The sequence below is a fragment of the Brachyistius frenatus genome, unplaced genomic scaffold, assembly GCF_029030835.1.
Source record: "Brachyistius frenatus isolate BFR_SWC_R1_liver_20210118 unplaced genomic scaffold, ASM2903083v1 Contig_7, whole genome shotgun sequence".
NCBI lineage: Eukaryota > Metazoa > Chordata > Actinopteri > Embiotocidae > Brachyistius > Brachyistius frenatus.
This window is the reverse complement of record NW_027210606.1, coordinates 7500850-7528319: the sequence shown is the minus strand read 5'-3', so window position 1 is coordinate 7528319 and position 27470 is coordinate 7500850. Positions and strand designations below refer to the sequence as shown.

Sequence of the window (27470 nt, the reverse complement as noted above, 5' to 3'; positions counted from 1 at the left end):
AAAAGGGAGAAATAACCTACGCCGAGTCTTTTGTCTGTTTCACCTCTTTAACCCTAAACTACTGCGCAAAACACACCGAGAGCGGTTAAAAATTGCACAAATCGAGCGAAGGACTTACGTGAAGGCAGGCGCTTGGGTTGCTCCTGCTTCCTCCTTGGCATTTTCCCCCGTTTTTAATCACATTCTCGTCCTTGTTTAGGGATAAGAAGAAAAAAGGTTTTTCCCATTGAGACTGGAGGCGCCAGTGATGGCAGGGACTTGGTCGTGCACCTGGCTTTGCTCGGTTTAAAGTGTATTGTTGGGGAATGGGAGCACAGGCGGAGGAGGTGCCGCTGTTGTTGTTGCCGTGTCTTGACTATGGCTGCTCTCGGTGCAAGTGTGTCTCCGAGCCCCTAACTAACACTAATGCAGGGATCAAAGGGCAGCAACAGCAGAGCAGACGCACACGCGCGCACGCACGCACACACACACACACACACACATTCACACGCTCTCACACACACACACACACACACACACACACACTCTCCACGCACGCTTGCGCGCACGCACACACACTCGAGGAGCTCGCCCCCGAGAGCAGCGGATACGGACAAGGTGCCCCCAAGCTTTCAGGGTGTATTGCTGAAAAGAAAATATATTTGAAAAAAAGCAAAGGGGCATAATCCAGCCGGGGGACCATATTGATGGAGTCGAATTACATGAACGGAGTCAGTGTAATATTCACAATATCACCGAGCGTCGATAATGATGCAAACACGAATATACATGTCAGCTCTGACCGCTGTGAAACAGAGAAGTGACATCTTCAACAAGAATTTAGTGGTCTTAAGCGAAACACTCCACACTCAGTTTGATCACTGGAACCAAATCTTCAGTTTAACTAAAAAAAAATGAGTACCTCATTTGCAGCTAATTTAAACGCTGTAAATTAATAATAGTAGCCTATTAATGACTGAATGACTACGTTTATACGCGGATATTTGCAAATGTATACATACAATCCATGCTGCTGTGTACATAGCTGCAATGTTAATGCTTAGGACAGATTAATACATTAGTTTTAACAGTATTATAGTACATCCAGGGTTTTTTATAGAACCAAAGAGGAAGATATTTTTTTAAATTTTGACTCATTTTAATCACTCTTTCCCCTGAAAAGTTTTTGCTATATTATTTCATCACGATTTACAAACTGTATGACATCTTACCAGAAGAAAAACAACTAAACTTCAAGCCCTTAGAAACATCCTCATCATCCTTTACTTTGTTTTTCTCCTACCTCCCTCCTAACCTGGTCCTCACACACAGGTTTCATATCTGTCAAACTATTCATTTAAGAGCTGCTTGCTGAGTTATTCCTCGAATTTGTGTATAACAAGAACAGAAGAACAGCGTAAGTACATTGTGGGAACCTGTGTTAAATTAGATGGGGGCAATAACACGTGTCAGTGTCAGAAAAATGTTCAACAATTCTTCAACCCAAAGTTGTCATCTCCTCATCTAAGTTGAGAGACCAAAACTGGCCAGAGCTGAATCCTCCTCCCTCTCAGCTGGGTGTTGGGGCTTTTTCACAGCGCAGGCTGTCCCCCACTCCCTGCTGTTGGACTCCTCCAGGCTGCGTGCTGTTGGCCTGCCGCGTTCTTTCACACCTCGGCCGTGTGTGAGGAGAGCTGTGTCTTCATCCCTCCATCCTTCCGTCCTCCAGTCCTCCTCCTGCCATGCCTTCCACCCACCCCCAGCGGAGGCGCAGGAGGCTCGTTACCGTGGCAATTAGTGAAAAGCCCAAATTAGCCCTCTTGGCTGTCCACAGGTGACAAAGACACTTTGCATTTCTGCTAATTAGGAAACAGAACAACATGATTAAATGGGGCCTATCAGGAGGAGAGTGGACAAACATGTTCCACAAATAGCAAAGAGCGATTTATTATTGCATCTCCTGCATGAAATGATTAAGACACCCCATTAGGTTTTTCGGTTGTGGTGAGGAAATGTACGGTTCTGATTACTGAATATTACAATGATTTACATTACAATTTTAATAGACTTGTGTGAGTGTGTTTGTTTGTGTAAACAGCTGTATTCCTTACCTGGTTGCACCTGCAGATGGACTGCATGAGCTGTTGCAAGACTACGGTTAAAATCGTTCAGATTTCTGTGCAGATTGTTTATGCTTTTGCACAGCACAAAATATACCAAGTGAAAAGACCTCTGGATGATCTCTGGAACTACCTCACTAAAAAAAAGTTATAAAATTAAGCATTATTATTCATTTTAAACTACTGGTCAAACAATGCTTAACTTGGACAGAGTTAGAAATCAAAAAGTTTTTCCGATTATGATTTCATGGTAGTGCACAGATTAGCTAGATATGAGTAGTTGAAAAGATGAAAAGGTATGAGTTAAGAGTATGTAAATATTTTTTTTTTTTTGCTACTAATCGGTTACCATTCCTAAACGGAGAGCAGGGCAAACTATAATTTTATACCTTTCTACCCTCTCAAAGATGTGGTAGCTCTGGTTTGTACTTTTTGATGAACTCACACCTAAACGTGTGCTCCTACATTTGTTAGAGAAATGCTTACACATTTGTAATTACCCACCCCAGTGCAGCTAAAACTCTCCTTTAAACTGTTGCACACTGGATGGTTTAATCAATGATAAATCTTGCTCTGCATGTCCACCCTCAGCTTATTACACCACATTAGTGATCATTAACGATAGCAAACTGCGTGAGGTATCAAATTCAATTTACTAGGCCAACTTATTCCAGACACTCAGTCAGAGTTGAAATGTGAAACATCTGTGCCATCATTTCCACGAAACATTTACAGTAACAGCAAATAAGCCATAGTAGGATACTCGTGTTTGTCTTCGTGGTATTTTGTTCCCCATTGAGTTTGGTCGCCATGGGGAGGTCACAGCCTGTTCTCTGACCCTGACAATGCCAGGCAGCTGAGGTAATGCTAGCAACAGGGCAGTCTGCTGATAGTAGCCATGGTAATAATGACATGACCTCACTCGGGTTTGAACCTAAAGGTCAGTCCTCATTGCTCCTGGGACGAGGGCTCCAGTGACAGCTCTCAAATTTCCCTCTTGGAACACATAAATACATGTATATATATATATATATATATATATATATATATATATATATATATATATATTTACACACACACTGATGCAAAGAAGCCTTCACTGAGTATCCCTTAAGGAATGCAAAAATAAGTGCCGTGCATTTGTGCCTGTTTTATAACTAAGTGAATATGTAGAATATATTCAAGGTCAGTTATTTTGCTTCACTTCTCAATAACTGGTGCAGGTTCCCTGCTTTGATAACAGCTCATATTGTCAGTTGGCATTATTACTAGTTATTAAAATGGTTCCCTATAGTGGCACAACAGTTAGTGGGAGCTAAATGATTTTCAGGTGCTTCAGAGGAGGATGGAGCAGACTGGAAGAGAGATGAGCTAACTTGCTTAAGTGCCTTGGGGGCAAAGTGAGCATCCTCCAGCTTCTTCATCTCTTTTTCTCCCTCTCCTCAATCCTCTCAGGCCCCGTTCTGTGCGGGCTAAGCTGGTTGGGCTAACGTTAGGCTCGGCCAGTCAGATGTTGCCCTGGGGTAAACAGAAACATCTGTCCCCTGCCCAGCCGTGACTGTCGCTGAGTGATAAATCCCAGGGTGGCTTGTGCCAGCTCTGTCCGGCGTGCCACCTGTCCCCCTCCTACACAATATCCACAACCCAACCCCTACACATAAACACACACACTTCACCCTATTTGCACTCATCCGCCTTCATCCTGACAGTGTGACAGAAGCAGGTGGTTCACTCCCTTTTTGCCCTCTGGCCTTCCATGCTCTCGTCCTCAGTTGGCACATTTATGCAGGGTGCGAGCAAGGTTGTCGCCTCTAGCAAATACCAATAGAAAGATCTCTACACCAGGTTTGTCCAGCAGTGATCTCAGGGAACTCAAAAGCCTATAGCAGTTGTTTCCTTTAATCGGGCATAAAGTCTGCAGATCAGATAAACAAACTTTCATGAAGGCCAAAAAAAATTTCAGTGAAAAAAAAAAAAACATCCCAAAAAGCTGGAAATTTCAAAGGATGTGACTTAAATGACAACGATATTTACCTATTCGGGGGCTTTTATGCAGCAACCCGGCTGACCTTCTTGTAAATTCAACTGACAAACAAAAGAATATATATACAGAATTTACTCAGTCTTTCTCTCTCTCTGTCATGTCTCCTGCTACCACTTCCTCTCTCTGCTCGACTACTTTTATTAGTGTGACAGAGGCAGGTGGCCAACTTCCTGCCCTTTGACCTTCAACCGTTTCCCTGCAGTAAGGGGACAGTGTAAACACGCACGCACGCACGCACACACGCACGCACGCACGCACGCACGCACACACACACACACACACACACACACACACACACACACACACACACACACACACACACACACACACACACACACACACACACACACACACAGCGCGAGAGGAGGAGCCTAGGTTGCCCTGGGTGAACTGGGGCAGAGGTCTTGAAAAAGGCTCTGGAGGGAAGCGAAGGTCCTTCGACTCAGGGACAAGAGCTATTTTAGTGTCAAACCTGACAGGCTGAATGATCATCCCTGCAGCGGCAAAACCTCAGTGAATATGCACATCAGAAAGATGTACCAGTGTAAAATGCAGTCCTGACAAAACATTTTTTACTAAAAGCTGAAAGGAATCATTGAGCTGATCAGTGACACACCCTTTGCAAACACACTTCTTACCACAATGTGCTCTTTTATCGTGTCAAGCAGTTTGCATATTAAATTACGGCACAGTTTTCAGAGAAAGTCACAAAGGACAGTAACACTATCTGCCTGTCTTTAAATCACTTTTTTTTCTTTTTTTATTACCAAAGCTGGGTGAGCAAAAATAATTACAAAAAGTGTCATGAATTGCTTTCATTTGTCCACCTTTCTGCCCTGGTGCTTGACTATCTTTTTTCTTTACAATATGTCAAAATTTATCTCGTAAAAGGCCAGTGATATTTTTTTTTACCATTTAAAATAATATCAAAAGATCTTTTCAACACTCAAATATTAATATTTTAGAGCTGTATTTTATGCTTGTGCACGTCTGTGTGTATGATTTGCATGTTTGTTTTATGCCTCTATGTATGTGTAAGAGGACCCCCGCTGATTAATGTCACTTCATATTGTGATGGCGTGCTGAACATGTTCTGATATCTGTAGTGTGTTACCAGTCTCAGCTTGATTTTATTGCCATGGTCTAATAGGATATTGCCACTATCACAATTTGGATTAACTTCCATAGCAGTGCTGTTAAACCAAGTGAGATTTGTATGTGTGCGTGCACCCAAGTGATAGAGAAAGGGGGAATGTCTATCAGGGTGGGCTGCTCTGGTCGATTAATTTCACATTCAGCACCTCCTTCACGATGAGTCACTTTTATTTGCCACCACCAATAGTTTTCATTATGATCAGTTACAGCTGCTGTTTTTCCACTCATTATGCTGTGTTGAGGGGGTAAACATTTTTGACCCTTTGAAAAATACTGCGGTCTAAATTTGCTATAAGAGGACACTGTGCCGGAAATTAGACAATTAGTCTTCTATGATTGGCTTGCCTCTGAAGCACACACATAAATACACAAACATACACAGGTACAATGAACCCTAGTAAAGAGGTCTGTCATGCTTTTGTAAGAGCATTTTTTTCTGTCAGCAGGGAGCGGGCAACTATATGCAGAAGAGGCTGCCCTTGCTCTGTGAGTCCTTTGTCTCCCTACATCCCCAAGCTCCACCTCTCTCTCTACCAGCCCTCCAATGGGAGAGCCTTCAGGTGTTGACCTTATCGGGTGGAGGTCAAAGCCAGGTCAGGGATCTGTTGCTAGGCTACCATCAGATAAGTGGCTGGGGTAGGCAACAGTGGGTAGCGCTGTCATTCAGGGCTTGTCATGTAATCTTGTTCATTTGCAGACAATTGTCTGGTCGTCAGAAAGGCTATCTGGCTCGTAATGTTGTAATGAAACACATTAAAATATTAAAACCAGCCATGCTGAGCATTGGCAGCGCCGCTTGGCACATGCCTTTTTTTTTACAATCATGCCAACTGTCATGCAGTAACATGAACCCCTTAAATACGCTTGTGTGGTTGGCTGTGTTGAAATTTCAGTGGTGCAGAGGAGAGGGTGGTTTTCACTCGGGCTTTTATTTTGTCCTGTGTTATTTGATGGTATCTGTTTTACAAAAAAAAAAAAAAAAAGGAACAGATATTTATGCCCAGATTACTACCATTTGATTTAACAGATAGATGGCCATTATCTAATTGTACTGCAATGCAATTAGAAGATAATATTATCTGCCTCAAATGATAAACAATACATACTAAGCATATGACACAAATAAAAATATATCTGGTCTAAACTTTTATATTACATTTTAATGTGCGACTGTTCTGTAAGCCAATGAGACAATAATAATGATAAGTTTTGATACAAATTATTCATGACTTCAGTGATTAAAACTGTATTATCGCGATTAATTATGAACAACCCTATCTTTCCTTCTATGTATGCAGGCATTTTCCCTGCAAATACTGTACATAAATAAACGGATGAATTCATTCATGACTCATTTAGGGGTACAGGTGGGAAGGCATCTTGTTGTTTGCTAACCTACAACCTTTAAATAGAGTACAAAGAGTGCTGCAGCAGTCTGTTTCAACAGGGACAGGGAGAGGGAGGGGCTGGGGAAAGAGAGAGAAAGAAAGAGAAAGAGAAAAAGAGAGCGATAGTTGTTGCATCTTCACACAAACATGGTCTGTTCTCCCACTCTGCCATTCCGCCACCTGGACCGAGCTATGTGGGAGACTGCGCCACACAGTGATGAACAACACCAAACAGAACGATTTCTGTTCACACTGTGGGTCATATGGAGTATGACGGGTTGACACAGCATCTGTGTCATATCACAGGTTCCTCTTTGGTGACACCTGCATTTTGTCAATGTCACCCACTCAGCCGTTTAGGTTAACTGTCAGGTCTGCGAGGAAGTGGCCTTCGGAGGCCGTGTGAGGAGCAGGACCTCAGACAGTTAGACATAAAGAGACATAGATAAGGCACGTGGCAATTTATCCATGCCAGTCCTTGTACTGTAGCTCCAACATGGGATCTCGTCTGTTAGATTGGCGCATTGTGAAAAGAGGTTCTCAGTGTCTGGGCACTTGCCAGCTGACATTCCACGGAGACAAATTGAGAGAGAGGCTCCGGCAGATTTATCGGGCCATTGGCTCGCCTCAGGAATTCTCTTGTAACATGGCACTCCTGTGAAAGGGATAAAGAAATTAGTGTAAAACAGCCCCCCACGCCCCCTCTCCCACTGCACCCGTTTAGATATCTAGTGCTAGCTTGTAAACACACACACATCCACGTTTATATAAACGTGGATGGATACAAGATGGATGGGCCAGAGCTTCAGTCCTCTTATTTCTATGAATATTCAAGAGGGTGGGCAAAAGAACATTGCTGTATTCTGGCTGTTGAGTCACAGGTCCTCGGTGGCAGGAAGCACTGCTGGTCAAATGACAGAGAGAGAGGGAGAGGGAGACATGGTGGAGAGAGAGAGATATGCCTGTGTGTGGGATTTGAAAGGAACTGCTTCTGGCTGTCTTGGATATTTATTCCTTTCTAAAGCAATGAGGTGTTTGTAGAAACAGTCCAGCTATGTTCTTAATGGTACAGTGAGAACAGCAGGCATTCTTCTGCACTTGCCTTCCTATTGGTCTGTGAGTGCGCAAACTTGCCTTTACCTCTAACCTGTTGTCAACCAATAGGTAGGCCTATATTTGATTGACTTCTTCCAAACTGTCAGGAAAACAACATTATGAACATAAAAAGTGTGACCTTCTTTTAAAATATTCATATACATCATGAAATAATAAAGATTAATCATGAATTACTTGTATAAGCATCACTGTCAGGAAATCACTCTCTGGTTTTGCATACAATAGAGCCCTAATGCCATCCCCCATATCATTTGTCAGCATCTAGAGGTTATCTGCCAAGTTGATGAACAGAGAGATTGGCTATGAAACACAAGGTGTGACAGTATGGCAATATGTTATAGTATGCAGGCAGAGCTCATCAGGAAAGAGAGGACGAGCGGCTTTGTTCCAAATGTCACGATGCATATTTATGGGCGCACTGGAGTGGCTCCTTGTATAAGCACCATTCACCATCTATCAAGCAAAACCACTACAGTGTCCCTTTGACAACTTGGTAGGATGGCGCTGTGTGACAAAGTGATCAAACTGGGCAATCTGCTCATGGCTTGAGTAAAATTTTCTTGTGAAATTGACTGTCATTTAGACAGTAAAGTATTCTGAGCTAAACAAAATGAAATCATTAGTTATTGTCCACACTTGTTTGTTTTTTTTTTTTTTTTTTTAATGAAAACATGCTTCTTGGCAGATTTAAGTACTGTTGAAAACCTTTTTTCCTCACTTGATGTGACAAAAAAGAACACTGAAAGTGGAGCTCTTTTTTTTTTTAGATTATATTTTTGGCATTGTGCCTTAATTAAATAGGAGTAGAAACAGACAGGCGATGTGGGGAATTAGAGCAGGGGAATCACGTAAAGGTCCGACTGGCTGGGAATCAAACCCGGGACTCACTGCTGATGGCATCTGCACTCATGCGGGATGCGCTCTAACCACCGGGTCGCCCCGATGTGAAGCTTTAAAATACATTCCCTCCTTGCCTCCAATTGAGATATTAAAGGGAGGCAGGAGAGGATAAAGTGACATGGAAGAGTATAAGACATAAAGACAGACAGACATTCAGATACAAGCAGAGCCCACAGCGTACAGTAAGCTCCACTGAGCTCTCGTTCCACTGAGGAGGATCTCAGGAGAGTTGTGTGCTGGCTGGCTGCGCCTCGGCTGCACAGCACAGGATGGGCAGTCTGACTGTCTGGCTGCAGTGCCACTCCTTGGGGAAAGAACATGCCTCCAGGGCTGTAGCTGATTTGAGATGGTCTCAGGACTAAACCCTGGGAGAATAGGTTCTCTGAACCTGTCTTTTCAGACTCTTGCAGGCAGTGACGCTCGGTGGCTGCAGAGAGACGGAACAAGACGAGGGCTTTCATCTCGAATGTGAGTAGCTCGGTGGATTTCCTCCAAATTATAGGGAGTGATTGCATCCCACCTAGTCTGCCTTGCGCCACCCCCCTTCTCAGCATGGGGCCCTCAGGCCAGCCAACCACTGTCAACTGTCAGTGCTACCAGCTGAGTCATTAAGTAGAAGTTGAGCGATGTATCATTGGCATGGAAATAATAAGGAGCAAACCAAAGCACTTTGAGGGTAATTTACCAAAGCATAGGTATACTGTAAATTTTCCTTTTTTAGCACTTACTTACTCTGAGGAAGGGATTCAGAATTTCTATAGTGGACGTAAAGCTCTGACCACCTATTTCTGTAAGTGCCTTTGCTGCTGTACAGTTAAATGAGCAGAGGGCAGGCATGGAAAGAGTCACAGGAGGTTTGAACAAGTCAGCCATTTAAAACAACCTGCGGTGCTGCTACAAAAGCAACAGATACAAGCATCGAGCCACACAACTGAGTTTTCCTGGCCCCTTTTTGATGGAAGAAAGATTTCCCATCACTTCCAAGCTATTACCTCCATACAGTTAGGGATTACACAAAAGCAAGAGCAGGGATAGTGCCTGCCAATCTGTTTTTTTTATTAGAAAACTCCCCCAAGCTTTTCCATTATCTTCTCCATATCAAGCTTGACCTAAAGAGAAAACCTGGCTTCAGAAGGGTCAATGCAGTCTAGACTTTCTCGTGAACCTGCACTGCCAACCCCCAGCCCCACCCCCATCCTGCATATTGCTTTAGGATACAAGAGGGACGTGTCCCCTCCTCCTCATTCCCGCTCACCTCAAGCCCCTGCCTGCTTTGGTCCAGTCCCCCATTTCCCACCTACAATAGCATCTCCCGTCACCATAATCTTTCTATTTCACTGGCCCGTCCCTTGGGGTTAAGGGGTCTGGAGATGGAGACGGGATTTGTCTGTCAATTGACAGCGCTGCTGTTATACTTTCTGGCGGACCACTCTAACTGGATGTTCAGAGCATTTTGGAAGAAAAGTCACTTACTGTTTGTCTTGACATTTAACCTTTAATCCAAAATTTTTCATTGCAATTTGACTCCAGCGACATTCCTAACACACACACTTTTAGCCCTTTTGATTTTGTGTTTGTTAAGGTCGTGAAATATGAGATTTTATACTCAGTCACAATAGTGACTGTTAACAAATTTTCAGCTCTTCCAGGCAAAATCATGCTTATGCAGGAGTATAGTTTTTAAGCTAAATCAGTACTAAACCTTCTAAAGAAAGGATGTACAAAATATGATCATTTTCTACTGGCTTACTTTGAAGGAGTCTGAAGAGACATCTTCTTCCAGAGACGCAAGCAGGAAGTAAACTGATCATGTGACCTCTGACACTAGTTGCATGAAACGGATCAGTTTTTGTCGAGACAATCTATTTTTTACATTTAAAAGTATAATTTTTTGGCCCAAACCCAACAACACCACAAAAAAGTTGATTTAAACGAATTAGTTATTTTAGGTGACTCATTGTAATGATGCTGCTAATAAACATAATGTTAACACTGATATGATCGCTAGTATTAATACCAATAGGTCTCCTGCCTCATCGACTTCATAGAACTGGAACTACTTTAAAATATGGTTATTATTGGAACCATGAATAACAGCATATTTTAAGTGTTAAAATGAGCTGTAACCCACAAGCACAAAAGCTGCATTACCTGTTTATTTGGCCATGTGGGGAAACAAGCTGCAAACACATAACTGATATACAGTATTATCAATTATCAATTCATTTGGAGTCGTTTTTGTGTCGAGCTGGCAAATTCACTCTCCTTTTAACCCTGTTTTCTCCTTCTCCTGGCAGACATATGTGGTTCTTCAGCAGCTAATGTTCTACTGTTGGTAAGCGTGGTGTTTGGTGCCAGCCAGGTTGGAGGGCAATAAAACCAGAACAAAGAGATGAAAGACAACAAAATGCTCAATAAATCAGAGGGGAACTGTAGGGTCAGAAAAAAAAAATATTTTGGGTTTGTCACTGCAGGTGACCACTTTCACATTCAACAAAGTAATTTGATCCATTGATGATACACAAATTTTGAATATAGCAGCTTTAAATTTAAATTATAATCTATGAAAACAAAAACAAACAGAAATGAAACAAAACACACTTATCTCAGGGCCAATGGACTCAATGATTTATCTGTAAGAGCTTAGTTCAAGTACATTTTCCTATTGCTTACCCAGTGACAGAGCTGCATATTCAAACATCTGCATCAAATGCCAGTTAGGACACAGCCCTGGTCATAATCTAAGTTTTATTTTGATTACAAACTTTATGACCCGGAAAAAAAAGATCACATTATTTTCATTACACCATTGGCTTTATTGTATTAAGCAATCAAATTATGGGTAGTAACATTTGGTGCACTGCAGGCCAGAAGCGCATAATGAATGTGCCACATTTCAAATAGCAAAAAGCCACTTTCCATTACAACTAAGGCCATGTATTATGATAACAAAGGACAAGTAAATGTAAGTGCACAGAGGTCATCTTTGAAGGCCACAGAGATAAACTGTTTTTTTTTCTTTCCAAAATTTTCTTCAAAGCAAGCAACGACAAAGGGAACAGGGGACAAGGGGAAAAAAAAAAAAAAAAAAAAAACTTCATTGAATATTCATTAACCGGTGCCTAGGTGTATACATGGCTCTTAACCACTCTTGTTTATGACTTAAGGACTTGTAGTACTGACCTTAGTTTAACACAGCAGCAGATACCAAATTAACCTCTAGCCTCCACAGGGCTAGCCATGCCCTGCTAACAAGCAACCTGTCTAGACACACAAGAAGTACTTTATGATTCCACCTCTCACAATCCCCCCTCTCTCTCTCCGTCTCTCCCGCTCTTTCTCTTTCGCTCAACCTCTCTGTCTCTGTTATAACACGTACTGGCACATCCTCGCGCCCTCTATCCTCTTCTATCTTTCACCTCGCCATTTCATCCCTATTTCCCCCCCTACACCATTTTTCATGTACCTCCCAGGCTGTGCAGTGTTTGGGTCATGCACCCAACAACCAGAGTTTTATCAGATGGTAGACTTTCTCTTATCCTTCACGACACAGCTCACCAAGAGCATAATAAAAACAATGAAACAACCTCAGACCTCTAGAATGCTTAATTTCCATGATTCACAATAAATAAAAATCGGAGTATGTTTATAATGCATTTAATTCACTTTTAATTAATACTTCCTACATTTCAAAGCACATAATCCTTTAATGCAATAGTTTTTTTTAATTTTTTATAGAGATGACAACAATTTTTGTAAACTAAAGTGAGCTGACATTTTCAGGTATCACAAAAACTGCAAGATTATATTTATCTGCTATAATATAATGATTTATGCACAAATAATTATACTTACATGCCCACAAGTGAGAAATGTCAGGCCTCTGATAATTAAAGTATTAGAAAACTGGTTGTGAAAATTAAGATGACATTTTCATATTGGGAAAAATCTGTCAAAATTACAAACAGTGATGAATTTTCAATTGTTTGTTTGTAGATATGCATATTGTTCATTCGTCTTCCTTAACTAGAATAACAAAATAATTGACTTAATTATTACATTTAATTTCTTTGTCTGAAAATGTCAGAAATAGTGAAAAATGCATAGACAGGCACACACACATCCACATTTGAGAGTCCTAGAAAATACAGTGGGTACGGAAAGTATTCAGACCCCTTTAAATTTTTCACTCTTTGCTTCATTGCAGCCATTTGCTAAAATCAAAAAAGTTCATTTTATTTCTCATTAATGTACACTCAGCACCCCATCTTGACAGAAAAAAACAGAAATGTAGAAATTTGTGCAAATTTATTAAAAAAGAAAAACTGAAATATCACATGGTCATAAGTATTCAGACCCTTTGCTGTGACACTCATATTTAACTCACATGCTGTCCATTTCTTCTGATCCTCCTTGAGATGGTTCTACTCCTTCATTGGAGTCCAGCTGTGTTTAATTAAACTGATTGGACTTGATTAGGAAAGGCACACACCTGTCTATATAAGACCTTACAGCTCACAGTGCATGTCAGAGCAAATGAGAATCATGAAGTCGAAGGAACTGTCCAAGGAGCTCAGAGACAGAATTGTGGCAAGGCACAGATCTGGCCACGGTTACAAAATAATTTCTGCAGCACTCAAGGTTCCTAAGAGCACAGTGGCCTCCATAATCCTTAAATGGAAGAAGTTTGGGACGACCAGAACTCTTCCTAGACCTGGCCGTCCAGCCAAACTGAGCAATCGTGGGAGAAGAGCCTTGTTGAGAGAGGTAAAGAAGAACCCAAAGATCACTGTGGCTGAGCTCCAGAGATGCAGTAGGGAGATGGGAGAAAGTTCCACAAAGTCAACTATCACTGCAGCCCTCCACCAGTCGGGGCTTTATGGCAGAGTGGCCCGACGGAAACCTCTCCTCAGTGCAAGACATATGAAAGCCCGCATAGAGTTTGCCAAAAAACACATGAAGGACTCCCAGACTATGAGAAATAAGATTCTCTGGTCTGATGAGACCAAGATTGAACTTTTTGGCGTTAATTCTAAGCGGTATGTGTGGAGAAAACCAGGCACTGCTCATCACCTGCGCAATACAATCCCAAAAGTGAAACATGGTGGTGACAGCATCATGCCATGTTTTTTTTTTTCAGCTGCAGGGACAGGACGACCGGTTGCAATTGAAGGAAAGATGAATGCGGCCAAGTACAGAGATATCCTGGAAGAAAACCTCTTCCAGAGTGCTCTGGACCTCAGACTGGGCCGAAGGTTCACCTTCCAACAAGACAATGACCCTAAGCACACAGCTAAAATAACAAAGGAGTGGCTTCGGAACAACTCTGTGACCATTCTTGACTGGCCCAGCCAGAGCCCTGACCTAAACCCAATTGAGCATCTCTGGAGAGACCTGAAAATGGCTGTCCACCAACGTTCACCATCCAACCTGACGGAACTGGAGAGGATCTGCAAGGAAGAATGGCAGAGGATCCCCAAATCCAGGTGTGAAAAGCTTGTTGCATCATTCCCAAGAAGACTCATGGCTGTACTAGCTCAAAAGGGTGCTTCTACTCAATGCTGAGCAAAGGGTCTGAATACTTATGACCATGTGATATTTCAGTTTTTCTTTTTTAATAAATTTGCACAAATTTCTACATTTCTGTTTTTTTCTGTCAAGATGGGGTGCTGAGTGTACATTAATGAGAAATAAAATGAACTTTTTTGATTTTAGCAAATGGCTGCAATGAAACAAAGAGTGAAAAATTTAAAGGGGTCTGAATACTTTCCGTACCCACTGTATGTATATTTTTTCAGAAGGATAAATTAGTTATCAGAACAGTTGCCAATTCATTTCTGTTGTAGCTCAACTGTACTCACAGTAACATTCAGATGTTGTTTTCCTTCCTTGTTGGCAGATGAGACTTCAACCCTTTGCTGCACATCTGGTCACCAGCTCCGCTGTCCAGCCGCAGACAGTTTTCAGCAGAACTGTAGAAATTTGCGAGGAAGCTATACTGTAAAAACTCAAGTATAGGAAAACAATGGCAAAAGTCCTCCCTCAGATTATGTGGCATGTAGCTTATGTACTGTGTCTGTAAGATTCAGGACATCCAACAAATCACTTTGATGCCAGTATAAAACAGACGAGTAAAATTATTATATAAGCTACTATCAAGAACTTTTTAAACCTTTAACAAAAGTGTCATATTGAGATTTTAAGGTCGATATTTCTATTTAAAAGTCATACATTAAATTCAACTGAATACTGCCACAGCACAAGATATTTTTAAAGGATTGTACAAGGGAAAACATTTAGATTATGATTTTTGATTTTCCTTTTCTATTTGATTTTCATCAAAAACAATACAGTGTATCAATATTACAACCAATAACCTTTTGTCCAGATTGTCTATTGTTTTATTAAGAAAAAAAATAAATCTACAATTTTGCCAATATTGCCCCAACTACTTCTTTCTCAGGAATGTGATTTTGAATGTTTCTAAGAATTAATTAATAGAAAACTAAAAATCTATTGCCGTGGTCTTAAACTCTCGATCTAGATGGCATGGATATTAAACATAAAATACACTCTTTCAAATGACCAAATACCAAGATAAAAGGTCTGTTATAGTTGATGTTGCTAAAAAAATAATAATACATGTCACTTTGGATGTAGAAACAGATTACATAAACGTACAATATTTTACAATACTTCAGAAATAAAATTATATATATTACTCAATATTAACTTTTCCCCCCCACTTCAACTGTTAAATAGAAACACATTCCCCGCAGCATTTTATCCATCTTTTGCAAAGAATACAAAAAAACTCCCCTAAAAAAAAAAAGACAACAATTCAAATTTATTATCTGTTGACTGAAAATGAGTCTCAAACACGATGAAATATTTCATGCTCTCAAACCAGAACACGTCTTCTGATCAAAAGCCTTTCTGATAGTCGGTTGTCTTCACCAGACTTGAGGCATCCCTGCGCTTTTCAAGGTTTTTGTCCTCACGCGGTTCCCGTACAGTACTCGTTTGTGATTGGTCAAGTCCGCCGTCCACGCTAAATACAACCGTTTGGAGAACGTTTTTCCGGGTAAGTGAGACGACACCAAACATGCAGCTTCTGCTCATCAAATTAAAAGTATTCTCCACGTGCTGGACAGTTCTGTTGACGGGCCCTCTTCACCTTTAAATTCAAGCAGACTCATTAAATAAAATAGCTTTCAGCCGGTTGGCTACACGAATTAGCGAGAAGCTAACGCTACCTCTTAGCACGGTTTACGTTAGCATTTGGTCGAATCAGAAACGTCACAACATGCGGCAGCATACAGCACTCATTGTAAACAAAACAAAAACACACTGTTTATTTTATAATAATTATAATAAAAAAAAAAGGAAAGCCAGCTGGTATTTGCTGCTCATCTTCACCCCCTCCGACAGATTCCAGTGAAGATGAGCCTGAGGAAACAGACCCCGAGTGACTTTCTGAAGCAGATCATTGGGAGACCCGTGGTGGTCAAACTGAACTCCGGAGTCGATTACAGAGGTAAATGTTCACATCCTATTTACGTATTCTCCTCCACGTCCCGATCGAGAAAGTGAACCCGTGGACGCCGTGTTGTTGGTCTGCAGGTGTCCTGGCCTGTCTGGACGGCTACATGAACATCGCCATCGAGCAGACGGAGGAGTATGTCAACGGGCAGCTGAAGAACAAGTACGGCGACGCCTTTTTAAGAGGAAACAATGGTGAGATCCTCTCGTTTAGGGACACTTCGGTACTTACAGGCACTAGTGGTCGACTGGAACAAGAGTGCAGGTTTGGTTTGGTGCTTTTGACGTGAACGCAGGTGTATAATGGTCATGAACACCTGGGCTCCGACGTTGCTGGACATTATTATTGTGGCATCTCTTGTTTAAAACTTCAGGAGACGTGTGGTGGTGACACAAAAGACTAAAGGACTCCAGTGACCTTTCTAATTAAAACTAGGGATGCGCCTCCTTGTTTCTATATGATTTTTTTTTTTTTTGGTCCTTTATAAGTGGAGCCCCTTAAACAGCTGCCGTTAACAAGCATCAGTTAACAACTGGCATTTCCACATGCATCCCCACTTATCATTGGGTGTCATTTCCTTGCTTTATATGTAAAGAAGAAAAGAAACAAAAAAGAAGCATACATCATGCAAATAGACTGGTAAACTCTTACAAAACACAAGAGAGAAGTCAAAGCAACAGGCATTTAACAAAATGGGACCTTGCTCATGTGAACTTCTTTTTAACGCGCTTAACATATGAAATTGGAAGTGCTCTTAAAGAAATACAACAAATCCTCCCATATCACAGCTGCACTTCTTTTTTTTTCTTTTTTCCCTTTCCTCTTTGTTGTGAAGAAGAATAGGATTTTAAAAGGTGCTGTGTAAATGAATGTTAATATGATAATGATGTAGATCTGACTGAAAGCCTCCAGACCACTTACCTGATGTACCGCAATTAAGAAATAAATCTATTGCGGGCAAATAGTTTTACGTTATTACAATGGCATGGACTCTGGCAAACGCATGTTGCATGCAGAAAGAGACAAGGAAGTCTGATAAGGAAAGAAGAACAGCTGCTTTATAGCCACCAGTTCAGTTTGCAGGTACCTTTCCTACTTTCTGTACAGTCTCGACTTCACTTGGCAGAAAATGTTTTTTTTTTTCTATTGGATATTATTTGCTTCAAATGTGTAGGTAGTCCTTCAATGTGGCCCAAAACACATTTGTGGGCAAACTGCTGAACAAATGTGGTCATGTCTATCAACTGACCGCCTTTTAAATGTGGCCTGAGCAGATACAATCTCAATACATCCCGGGTGCATTCGTGCCTTTGGTTAGAGTTGTCCACTTGTTGATAATAGGTATGAACAGAGCCAAGGTCTGTCGATTACGGATGACTTACATTTAGGCAATATTGGAATACTGCTTGGTATTTGATATAGTCTAGCTATTATTTACTAGTAAAGTAAGGGCAGCTATTACTTAACGGTTTTCATAAACTTCCAGAGCCAGGTTTACTGTTGTGGCATACTCGTTTAACTGTATGCTGCTTTACACAAGTTTTTTTTTTACCGACACGCAGATTGTCATAGAAGTAAACAGTGATTGAGTATGAGCCAGCATGAACAGATACAGTGAAAGTGAACTCGGCTATTATCGATGGTATTATTGACACCTGTGCTTTTACTATTGTAACATGTCGTTATGTTTTCTGTGAAAAAAGACTCCCGTCTTCTGAATAAGTGTTATTTATGTAAATAGTGAAAACAAGTCTGAGAATAACATTGAATAAAACAATTCAAGGGAAACAAAAGTTGTAAAACAATAACACAATGTGAAATCTAAATTAGAACTGATAGATATTGGTGGTCATTCATTAATTTAGTTTGTTTTGAATAGTTAGTAGCTGCCCTATCTGATCAATGAGTAAAATATTTGTTCAGTGATTTTGTTGTTTTGTTACATCAACACATTGCTCCTGTAGCACTTTGGTGCTGCGTTTTATAAGGTTTTTAATTTTTCATGTAACAGTTGGAATTCTAATACTTGTATATGAATATTATTAACATCAGTATAGACACATTGGGTGGAAGCACAACTTAAACTGTTATCCACAGTAATACAGAGGCATTCAAAAACTCTTATCCGTAAGACAGCGGTAATGTTTAGTCACTGGAGTGCGTCTTTCAAATTGAGTACTTGTGAGTCCAAGGATATTTTAATCTGTTCTGTATTCACTATAAAAGCCAGAATTTTGCCTTTTTGAATTGTACTCTGTATCTTCATCACTCGGTCTACATTTTCCAGACACCAGCCAAGTACTGTATCTACAGTATGATTCAGTCTTGAATGTGAGTCATGCAGGCCAGAGCAGATTCAGTGTGATAAAAGAAATCCAGTCCCTAGATAGGGCTATTTTAGTCCAAATAGAACACGTTGATGAATGTAGATTTAAGGGAAAATAACATTCAAAAATAACAATTTATCCACTCCTCTGCTTTCCGATACAGCCTGCAGCTGTTACACGTCTACACAGTATGACCAGTGCAAAACAATCCGACAGTTCATCTTTAGGATGAGAAAAGGTGACTTAAGTGGGAGAAGTGTCCTTCAGTGGTTCAGTGTTCCCCACCGAGAATTTGTTTCTGGTCAGTCATGGGAAGCGAGGGGTGTGGTGACTGCAAAAAGCATTGAGCATCCAGAGTAAGTAGATGTAAGGAACATTGTATTCACAGGCTGACCATCAGTTTCATATGAATGCACCAGTGCAGCAGACTGTTTTTTTGCTGGGGTCTACTGGATTTGGTCGGGCCACCCAAATCACTTCTGTATTTGGGGCAATGTACTATGAGGAACAGTTTTTCACTTTTTACTGTAATGTTTGGCACTTTCTTAATTCAAATTATTTTTTTTAATCAATGTTTAAAAACCAACACTGTTTCCCACTGTAAAAAAAAAAGTACTTATGGTGGTGGGTGACACGGCACGTGACCAAGACTTTGGTTTAAGGGGTGGGCAAGGGGGGGGGGGGTGAAACCCAGCTTCATTTCTGGAGCTACAAATGGCCCCTTAGCACCTCACATGCAAGCTGTTGGTAGATGCTACAATTTGCACCTAAACTTCTCACAGGCAGACCATCAGTAGATGCTGCAGTTTACCAATGTTACACCGTCATTTAGAGATGTTCCTTAAACGCCTCACATATAGGCTATCTGTAGACTTTAGCTACGCAGCTGTGCACAGAGAAACCTCTAGTCCACTCGGTTACTGCAGAGCACATTCCTCAGACACGTGTGTGGGCAAAAATTATTTTGAAAAGAGTTAAATAAACATTCTAACGTGAGACTAATGTTAACTACATTGAAACCGAGTGATTTCATCCACCCGGGCGTGGCGCACCGGTTGAGCCCATGTTTGGAAAATACTGGCTGTGATTATTGGCCTCATGGAGAGTCTTATTATCTCTGAAAAGCACAGAAGTGTTTATTTGATGCATGATCACACCAAATAACCACTTCTGAGAGATATTATGTATGACTGCAAACTTAAATTTGTCTCTTTATTTGTCCTCTCTCCCTCACAGTTCTATACATCAGCACCCAGAAGAGGAAAGTGTAGTGAAGATCATATTGCTTTCATCTTCTTTTTTTTTTTTTTTTTTTTAGCTTTTCATGTTTAAGAGGATATCAGTCACAAGTTTTTGGTTCCGTGAAGCCTGAAGTCCTGAAAAATGTTTGTTTTGTAAGTGGAATGAGTCAATAAATTCAGAGTTTTGATTTATGTCTGATTTGGTCAACATTGTGTACATATTTTGGTGTTATTATCACCAGGAATTTATCTTTTTAAACTCTGTGTTGATTGGAAAATATGAGGTCCAATTTAACCTTTGGCAAGGCAATAAAAAAATAATTCAACATAAACATGGAATTTAATTGTAATGAGCATAATTTGGAAAAATGTTGATGTAATTCTTGTGATTTAATTCTTGACTAATGTCTGTTAGGCCTCCCCAGTGCTGGTGGGCTTGTAGAAGTCCAATAAAGATTTTTTTTGTCTTTAGCTAAATCACTCACTCCACAGTTTATCCCTGGAGCATGCAAAGACATCCAAATCTACCACTGTTTTCCCACAAGGCTTCAGAAGGATTAGAGCATAATATCGTAATTTGTCAGTCCTAATGTACTAATTTTCTAATTGATCTTGATGCGACTGGCCTGCAGAAACACATTACTGAATGGCTCGTGCAAATGCGCTCATCATTGCATGCAATCTGACAATCGGCTGTTTTATAATTGTAAATAAGCGAGTTAGAGTAATGTCCCACATAAAAACAGAATTTTTGAACCAAAGCTCCCTTTTGATCCTCATTTAGTTTTTTTTTTTTTTTTTTTTTAATCTTTTTTACTTTTAAATTATACATCAATGATGTTACTGTATGAGGCCTGCTTTGGTACTGATACAGAGCTCTGGTATTATACCGGCATTTGAGCTTTGCTGGTTTCCGCTAGAGTGAAACTCTGAAGCATACAACAGCATGATGGAGCAGCTCGGCATACAAACTTGTTGCTCATTTTACCACACGGTTATAGACGGACTCGATATCTACCTGAGCGAGAACATTTTTCACTTGCTGACCGCAAATATGTGTATTATTGAACAAGAAAGAGTGTGACTGCAGGACTAATCTATAAATGGTGCCACCTGCAGGCTATGTCAGGCTGTATTAACATGTACACAGATCTGTCAGATGAACTCCCGCTGCCCTCTGCAGCAGTCTTCCACGTTTCAGTGCTTTTAAATGTCTCCAAACACACAGCCTACCTTTTGTCATCTGTGACTGTACGTTGATGTTCTGTGTGCACTCGGGTTTGGATGTGCTCAGGTGTCGCTGCCCTGTGGAAATCAATGCAGCGGCATATGCGAGGAATTGGAAGTTTATTCCATTTCAGTGTGACCTGCGGTAATTTAGCAAATGAGTTCAAAAGTGGCATCACCTCATTACGCTAAGATAAGAATGCTATAAATATATGATTCATTAGGTTCTTAATGAGAATGCTGTAGTGTGGAGGCAGCGAGGGGAATTCTTTTCTCCTTCCAAGGGTGGATTTGTGAGAGCCTTGTTTTCCAACCTGTACATGCGCACTCTGGCCCCTGGAAGGAGACAAAAGGCTGCCAAGGTCAGGCCCGACTTGAGAATGAAGGACGCGTTATTGATCAAACTCTGCCGAGCTGCAGCTGTAGAGCGGGAATGTTGGTGGTGGTGGTGGGGGGGGGGGATTGAGCTGCAACACAGACACACAAACACACAGGGCAGACATAAGCACTGAGTGATGTGTACACAAAAAGGCATTGTACACAGTGCAACACACAAAGAATCATTATGGCACCTAGTGAGGGTTAGAACAGGCAAATATTTACCCACTGGAATCATAACTGAGCCGCCGGCTGTGTGGCCTTACAGGGAACCCAATTAATACCGTTCACACAAATGACCCGGTGGCAGACATCACGCTACTAAACCGTGTGATTAAAAAAAAATACAACACTTCAATTGACGCAGCCACTTTTTCATCTCACTTGTCCACGTGTGTGTCGACATCTGAGTATTGATTTTTAGCCTCATAAGCCCTCGCCAAACCCACACTTTTGTCTTTTGGATCACCGTTATAAGGCGCCCGATGATTGTGAAAAACCGGCTCCTTTTTAAAACATTTTTTACATAGTTTTATGACGAGGTGCCTTTTGCCCTTGTCCGGCTCAGTTTGTGCGGGGCACGGGTCCCCACTCACCCCCATCATAGCGGGCTGGCGGAGGATGCTGCAGTGGCTCAGCATTGACGTATGGAGGTGAGTGATGGAGGGGAGAGGACAAAGGAGGATAGAATAGGTGACAGTCTTGTTATGTGGGAGAAATAGCAAAGGGGGAGACTCAAGTCTTACAGCACCACCAGCTGCCAGAGCTATAAAACTACAGAAGAGACATGGGAGGGAGGGAAAGTGGAGTATGACTTTGACCCTGACTGATCACTGCAGCATGACTGTCTAGCCTTTTCACAAGGGATCAAAGGATGACAAGGACAACCTGAAAATGTGTGTGGGTTTAAAAAAAAAAAAAAAAAATAATGTTTGGCTGTACCATGTTTGCATTTGGACAAGGACAGATTTCTCTCTTCTTCTATGCAAATTTATTCAGCATGGATCTTTTCATATGAATGGTTTTGCCAGGGTTGATGTAGAGTATACTACACACCGGGAATAGTCAACTAATTTTCTTTCTGCCTTTTTTTTTTTTTCTTTTCTTTCTTATTCAGCAGTATATATTTTGAATCACCAACAGTAAAAAAAAAAAAAATAGCATGTGTGAGATGACAGAGATGAAAACTTACTGCTGCAATATGACACAGTTGCATTTTAAAATATTGAAATAATATATAAATTATAGACTCAAAAATTAGGGTTAGCAGAGTTGGTGTTTCTTGCAGTACATTAAACTGTCTGCGTTCCCTGGCTGCGTTTATGGGTGTATGTAAGTATTTGTTTTTGCATGTGTACAGACACCATCCCCCTCTTATTGCGTTAGGATGTGAACTTGAACAACTTTAACCTCTTCCTGACAGCCTGTCATGCGGTTAGGATGTAGATGATGGCAGTGACCAGTGACCTCTCACTCTGTGGCTCTGCCGTCCGCAGGCTGGGTCGGAGGTTAGCGCAGAACAAACAAGCACCTTAGAGATAGCCCAACATCAGACGCCTGAGTTTGAAAACAACTGTGTGCAACTGATAAGCTGAACGCTGCTTGTTAGTCAATCAATCCATCTATTTTTTTTTGACTTTGTATGTATCAGGAAAAACTGCAGGCATTACTTTAATGTTGTTCCGTGCTCTGCTTCCTTGTCTTCTAGCAAACCTAAATCCAAGTTCAAGTTCAATGGTTGTTTTGATCCTAATTGAGAGTGAGGGCCTGTGCTGCACTGTGTTGCACTGTGTTGCTCTGCAACCTCTAGGCTCTTTATTTAGCTTCGAGGACAGGCAATCTTGGCCAGAAATGTGACCCCTGACCTTCTTATCTGGAAAACTTCTATTCCCAGCATGGACAGAGGCTTCTGTGATTTATCTTGGCTCCAAATGGCAGTTTGATGCAGATGGTAAGGTTAGAAGAGTGTAACTAGGTACTCTTCAGGAAGTTAGAGAGCAGAACTGTTGCACTCGCATAACAGTTACTGTGTATGTCTACTACATGTAGGTAGACATACGTAGCACTATAAACAGTTACAATCTTGGCAGGAAAAGTCTTGAATGATACAGCAACAGGGTCCACGTGAGTCCTTGAACCCTGGCCCTTAAAAGACTCTGCAGCTGTTCCACAACAGTAGGGTCTATTTTGGAAACACACTCGCTTACTCACTACATGTTAAACATTGTTATTGACTGTGACCTGACCTACTTACACCGCACATCATCGCTATTCTTCTCGAGAATACAAAAATTGTTGGGTTCATTTTCGGATTCTACATCATCAGTCTGTCAAAAGGAGGCGAGGCTTCAGGGTTGGGGTTAAACGTGATACCTCAACAACAAAAATTGAAGATTTTTTTGAATGGTTATTCAAAGATTATGTTAGTCATATATACACCAAATCAAGGTGAAAAAGCGTGATTTGACATAGGTGTGAATGTGAGCATGGGTGGTTGTCTGTCTTTCTGTGCTGGCCCTGTGATAGACGAGCAACCTGTCCAGGGTGTACACTGCCTTCACTGAAAGTCAGCTAGGCTCCATTGTAAAGATAATGGATGGATGGTCTTAACCTTGTAAAACCTCTCTAAGAATTGGCCTTGAATAGTCTCACAGATCAAACATTAAATTTGTAGTCCTGTTCATTGAGGACTACATCTCAACTAAAATATTCTTAATGCAGCTGTAAAAGCAAAAGCCTCGCAATGTGCTCTGAGACTTGACTTCAAAAGGTTAAAAAAAAAAAAAAATCCGCTCTGCTCGCTTATTGTTGAGAGTTACGTATTTCAGTATCTGCTGTCCTAAAGGTGAATTTAAAACCTTTCTTGACCTTCAATTTTGATTAAATGCAAGGTATCAAAAGGTATTTTTAGTTATATTCCAGGGCAATGCCCAGACAAATAGTATCGCACCAAAAACCAACAAACATCTGTCACAAATACTTAGCATGTAATCTTAGATTGTAGAAAATGTTTTGCACCAATGGTTGTCTTGGGACCATATCTCACAAAATAGTGCACTTAAGGATGAGCACATCAGTGCTTGTGAACAATAATTAGTGAATGTGAGGTAAACAGCCCGTGTCAAAGAGCCATTTTCAATTACGTTTTGTTTCAGAATGTCGTTTGGGTGTCCTGTTTGTCAGCCAAGTCTCACTACTATGCACATGAGATTTGCATGAAATACAAACTAACCCTGCACTCAAGCAATTAGCTTCCATTACACTGGTTGTTGCGATTGCCAATTTGTCTGCCATGCAAGGTAATCTGGAGTGTTGCTGGCAAGCACCCAAAATGGTAATAATGGTAATGCAAAAGTCTTTTGTTGTTGTTTCCTCTCAGACTAAGGGCCACAGGCGGCTGGTGTGTCACCGGCTGAAATGTTGAGGAAGTGGAAATGTTTGCACGGCAGTCAGGAGTCAAGACGTGAACCTTTGCACTGCGGTACTACAGGCCAAAGGCTTTCAGGGTCCTGATTTCTACGATTTGGTCTTATTTCGTCTCACTGGGTTATTCGGGGTGATACTCGTATTTCTTGGTTTTGAAAACTAAGCATTGTTAAAACTTGCTTCTTATTTCAGAGAGTAAGAAATACGTGTATCCCATTCAAAGGTATTTAGGAGGGCCAAATAAAAAACATAGCTGCTGCAACAAGTTATTTTCATTCATCGTGGATCAAATGAACACATGTAGGTGAAAAACACTGCTAGTAACAAATCCAGTAATAATTATCACCCGACTGTGCAGCTCTCCTCTTCTTCTAATAAGGGTTTCAGCATGTCTCAGTGCATTCTTTTGGTTTTTAAAACTTTAAGTTTTTTTTTTTTTTTTTTTTTACTGTTCAATCTCACCGCGATCATCAGATTTGTTTTTCTAGCAACAGCTGGCAGCTGCTTACAGTGAAAAAAAATGCTACCGTCCTTGCATCAAACAACAGCCGAAGTTAGTGGCTGCTGAACATTCAGTGCAGCATTTAGCAGCTAAAAGCCAGATATCAGAAGCTGGTGAAAAGCAAAACACAACAAGGAGGAGAGCTACTGCTGGACTTGGATACATCTGGTGGCCAAAGGACTCCTGTAAATAAGACACTGTTTGCTCTATCAAATTTAAAGCTGATGACATATCATTGTTGATGTTGATGTTGATTGAAAGGGGCCAAAACAAAAAGTCAATGAATGCAGATGAATGATTTGGATGTATTACAAAATTGATTATACTTCTATTCATCATTTCTATGTTTTAGAATAACTTTGCACTTTGCAAGTTGAATCGTGGGAAAAGTGGGATCTTCTAAAGAGAAGTTAGCTTATTATTTGAAAGAAAAAACAAAAACAAATATTTAAAATATAATCTATACTGTATCTACTGTCTATTACCTATACACATCTGTACCATAATGAATTATTCTGGTGTAACGCTGACCTACTGTGCTCTCCATATATGTCCTCGCAGTGCTCCTGAGTTATTATATTTCTGTGGCACTTAAATTTCCAGGTTAAACTGTTCAAAGTAGGTTATATTTGTAGCTTTTTTCCTGATGGCCCAACCACTCGGGTTTCTTGGCCCATCAGTCTTTGTTGCATTGATGCTCTGATGCCAACATTTTCTTTGCCGAGTACAATTCAGTTAGAAGTTCATGATCAACAGCTTGCTTCTTTCCTTGTTCTCAGTTGCTTCGACTATGGGAATGTTTGACTGTATGTGCCACACTGGAAAGGCCTTTGCAGGTGTGTGTGTGTGTGTGTGTGTGTGTGTGTGTGTGTGTGTGTGTGTGTGTGTGTGTGTGTGTGTGTGTGTGTGTGTGTGTGTGTGTGTGTGTGTGTGTGTGTGTGTGTGTGTGTGTGTTTGTTTCACTTTGTGTGCCCACAGTTATGGAGGGAAGCTCTGTGGTTTGACTTGCTGCACTCAGACTGCCTGTGATATTGCTCAAGGGTAAAGCCCGACAGAAGAGTTATGACTTCAGCCCATCTCTGGCCATCAGGGAGGTCATAAGGAGGCTGCAGTCACACACAATCAGCACACACCACACACACACACACACACACACACACACACACACACACACACACACACACACACACACAACACACACACACTATCACATCACACACATGCACGAACACACACACACACACACACACACACACACACACACACACACACACACACACACACACACACACACACACACACACACACACACACACACACACACACACACACACACACACACACACACACACACACAACTGCACACTGGACTAGAGCACTCAGGGCACTGTCATAAACACAATTACAGCCTCTCAGTCGTGGGCCTGACTTAGGTCTCTCTTCCGCCTGTGTCAGTGTGTGTGCGTGAGGGCGAGACAGATAAAGAGAGAATGCATGTGAACATTTGCGTCACAACATATTAAGAGGCAGACGAGGGAGAGCACCTTTCACATCAAGATATGATTTCCTGTGCAGCAACGGCGCAGGAACAAGAGGCCATTAAATTCAATGTGACACTCCCCAGGTTAGCCAGTGATGCTTTTTACGTGGGCGTGTCACTTTGAGAGTTTTTAATGACCATCGTCGAAAGAGAAGAGGGGATGCTCTGTGGCTCTCTCTTACACACACACACACACGCACACACACACACACACACACACACACACACACACACACACACACACACACACACACACACACACACACACACACACACACACACACACACACACACACACACACAAGCACACACACACGCACACACACACACACACACACATACACACACACATCTCTGGCGGGACTGAAGGAACAACTTTTATAGGCCACACACATATAAAGGTAAGACCTGAAAGACGTGACATGTGTTAGACTTTTATGAAGAGCCAGAAGTGATGGGGCAGTGCTTTTAACTGTGCATACAAATTGCAACTTGAAACATATTCTTACGTCATATTTTTTTGGTTTATTGTGACAATTGATGTAATATTCTGCTTTAGAAAAGCTGGTTTAACCTTCAAATTA

At 41.2% G+C, this 27470-nt stretch overlaps 2 protein-coding genes across 2 annotated transcripts in view; one reads left to right on the top strand and one right to left on the bottom strand.

Moving 5' to 3' along the window:
* Window positions 1-27470, bottom strand: part of znf827 (zinc finger protein 827) — a 292140-nt gene that overhangs the window by 72534 nt on the left and 192136 nt on the right. Inside the window, 1 exon segment of the mRNA XM_069689268.1 lies at window positions 119-524. Coding sequence (XP_069545369.1) covers window positions 119-161 — 43 coding nt within the window. The 5' untranslated portion in view covers window positions 162-524.
* Window positions 15684-20284, top strand: lsm6 (LSM6 homolog, U6 small nuclear RNA and mRNA degradation associated). Its single transcript, XM_069689257.1, has 4 exons — window positions 15684-15786; window positions 16134-16239; window positions 16326-16439; window positions 19809-20284. Exons 2-4 carry the CDS (start codon window positions 16146-16148, stop codon window positions 19841-19843), a joined length of 243 nt encoding a protein of 80 aa, XP_069545358.1. The 5' UTR covers window positions 15684-15786; window positions 16134-16145; the 3' UTR covers window positions 19844-20284.

Coding starts and splice junctions, on each gene's coding strand:
- lsm6 (XM_069689257.1), top strand. CDS start 16,146: ATGAGCCTGAGGAAACAGACCCCGAGTGACTTTCTGAAGCAGATCATT. Junction 16,240..16,325: donor CTCCGGAGTCGATTACAGAG/GTAAATGTTCAC, acceptor GTTGGTCTGCAG/GTGTCCTGGCCTGTCTGGAC. Junction 16,440..19,808: donor CTTTTTAAGAGGAAACAATG/GTGAGATCCTCT, acceptor TCTCCCTCACAG/TTCTATACATCAGCACCCAG.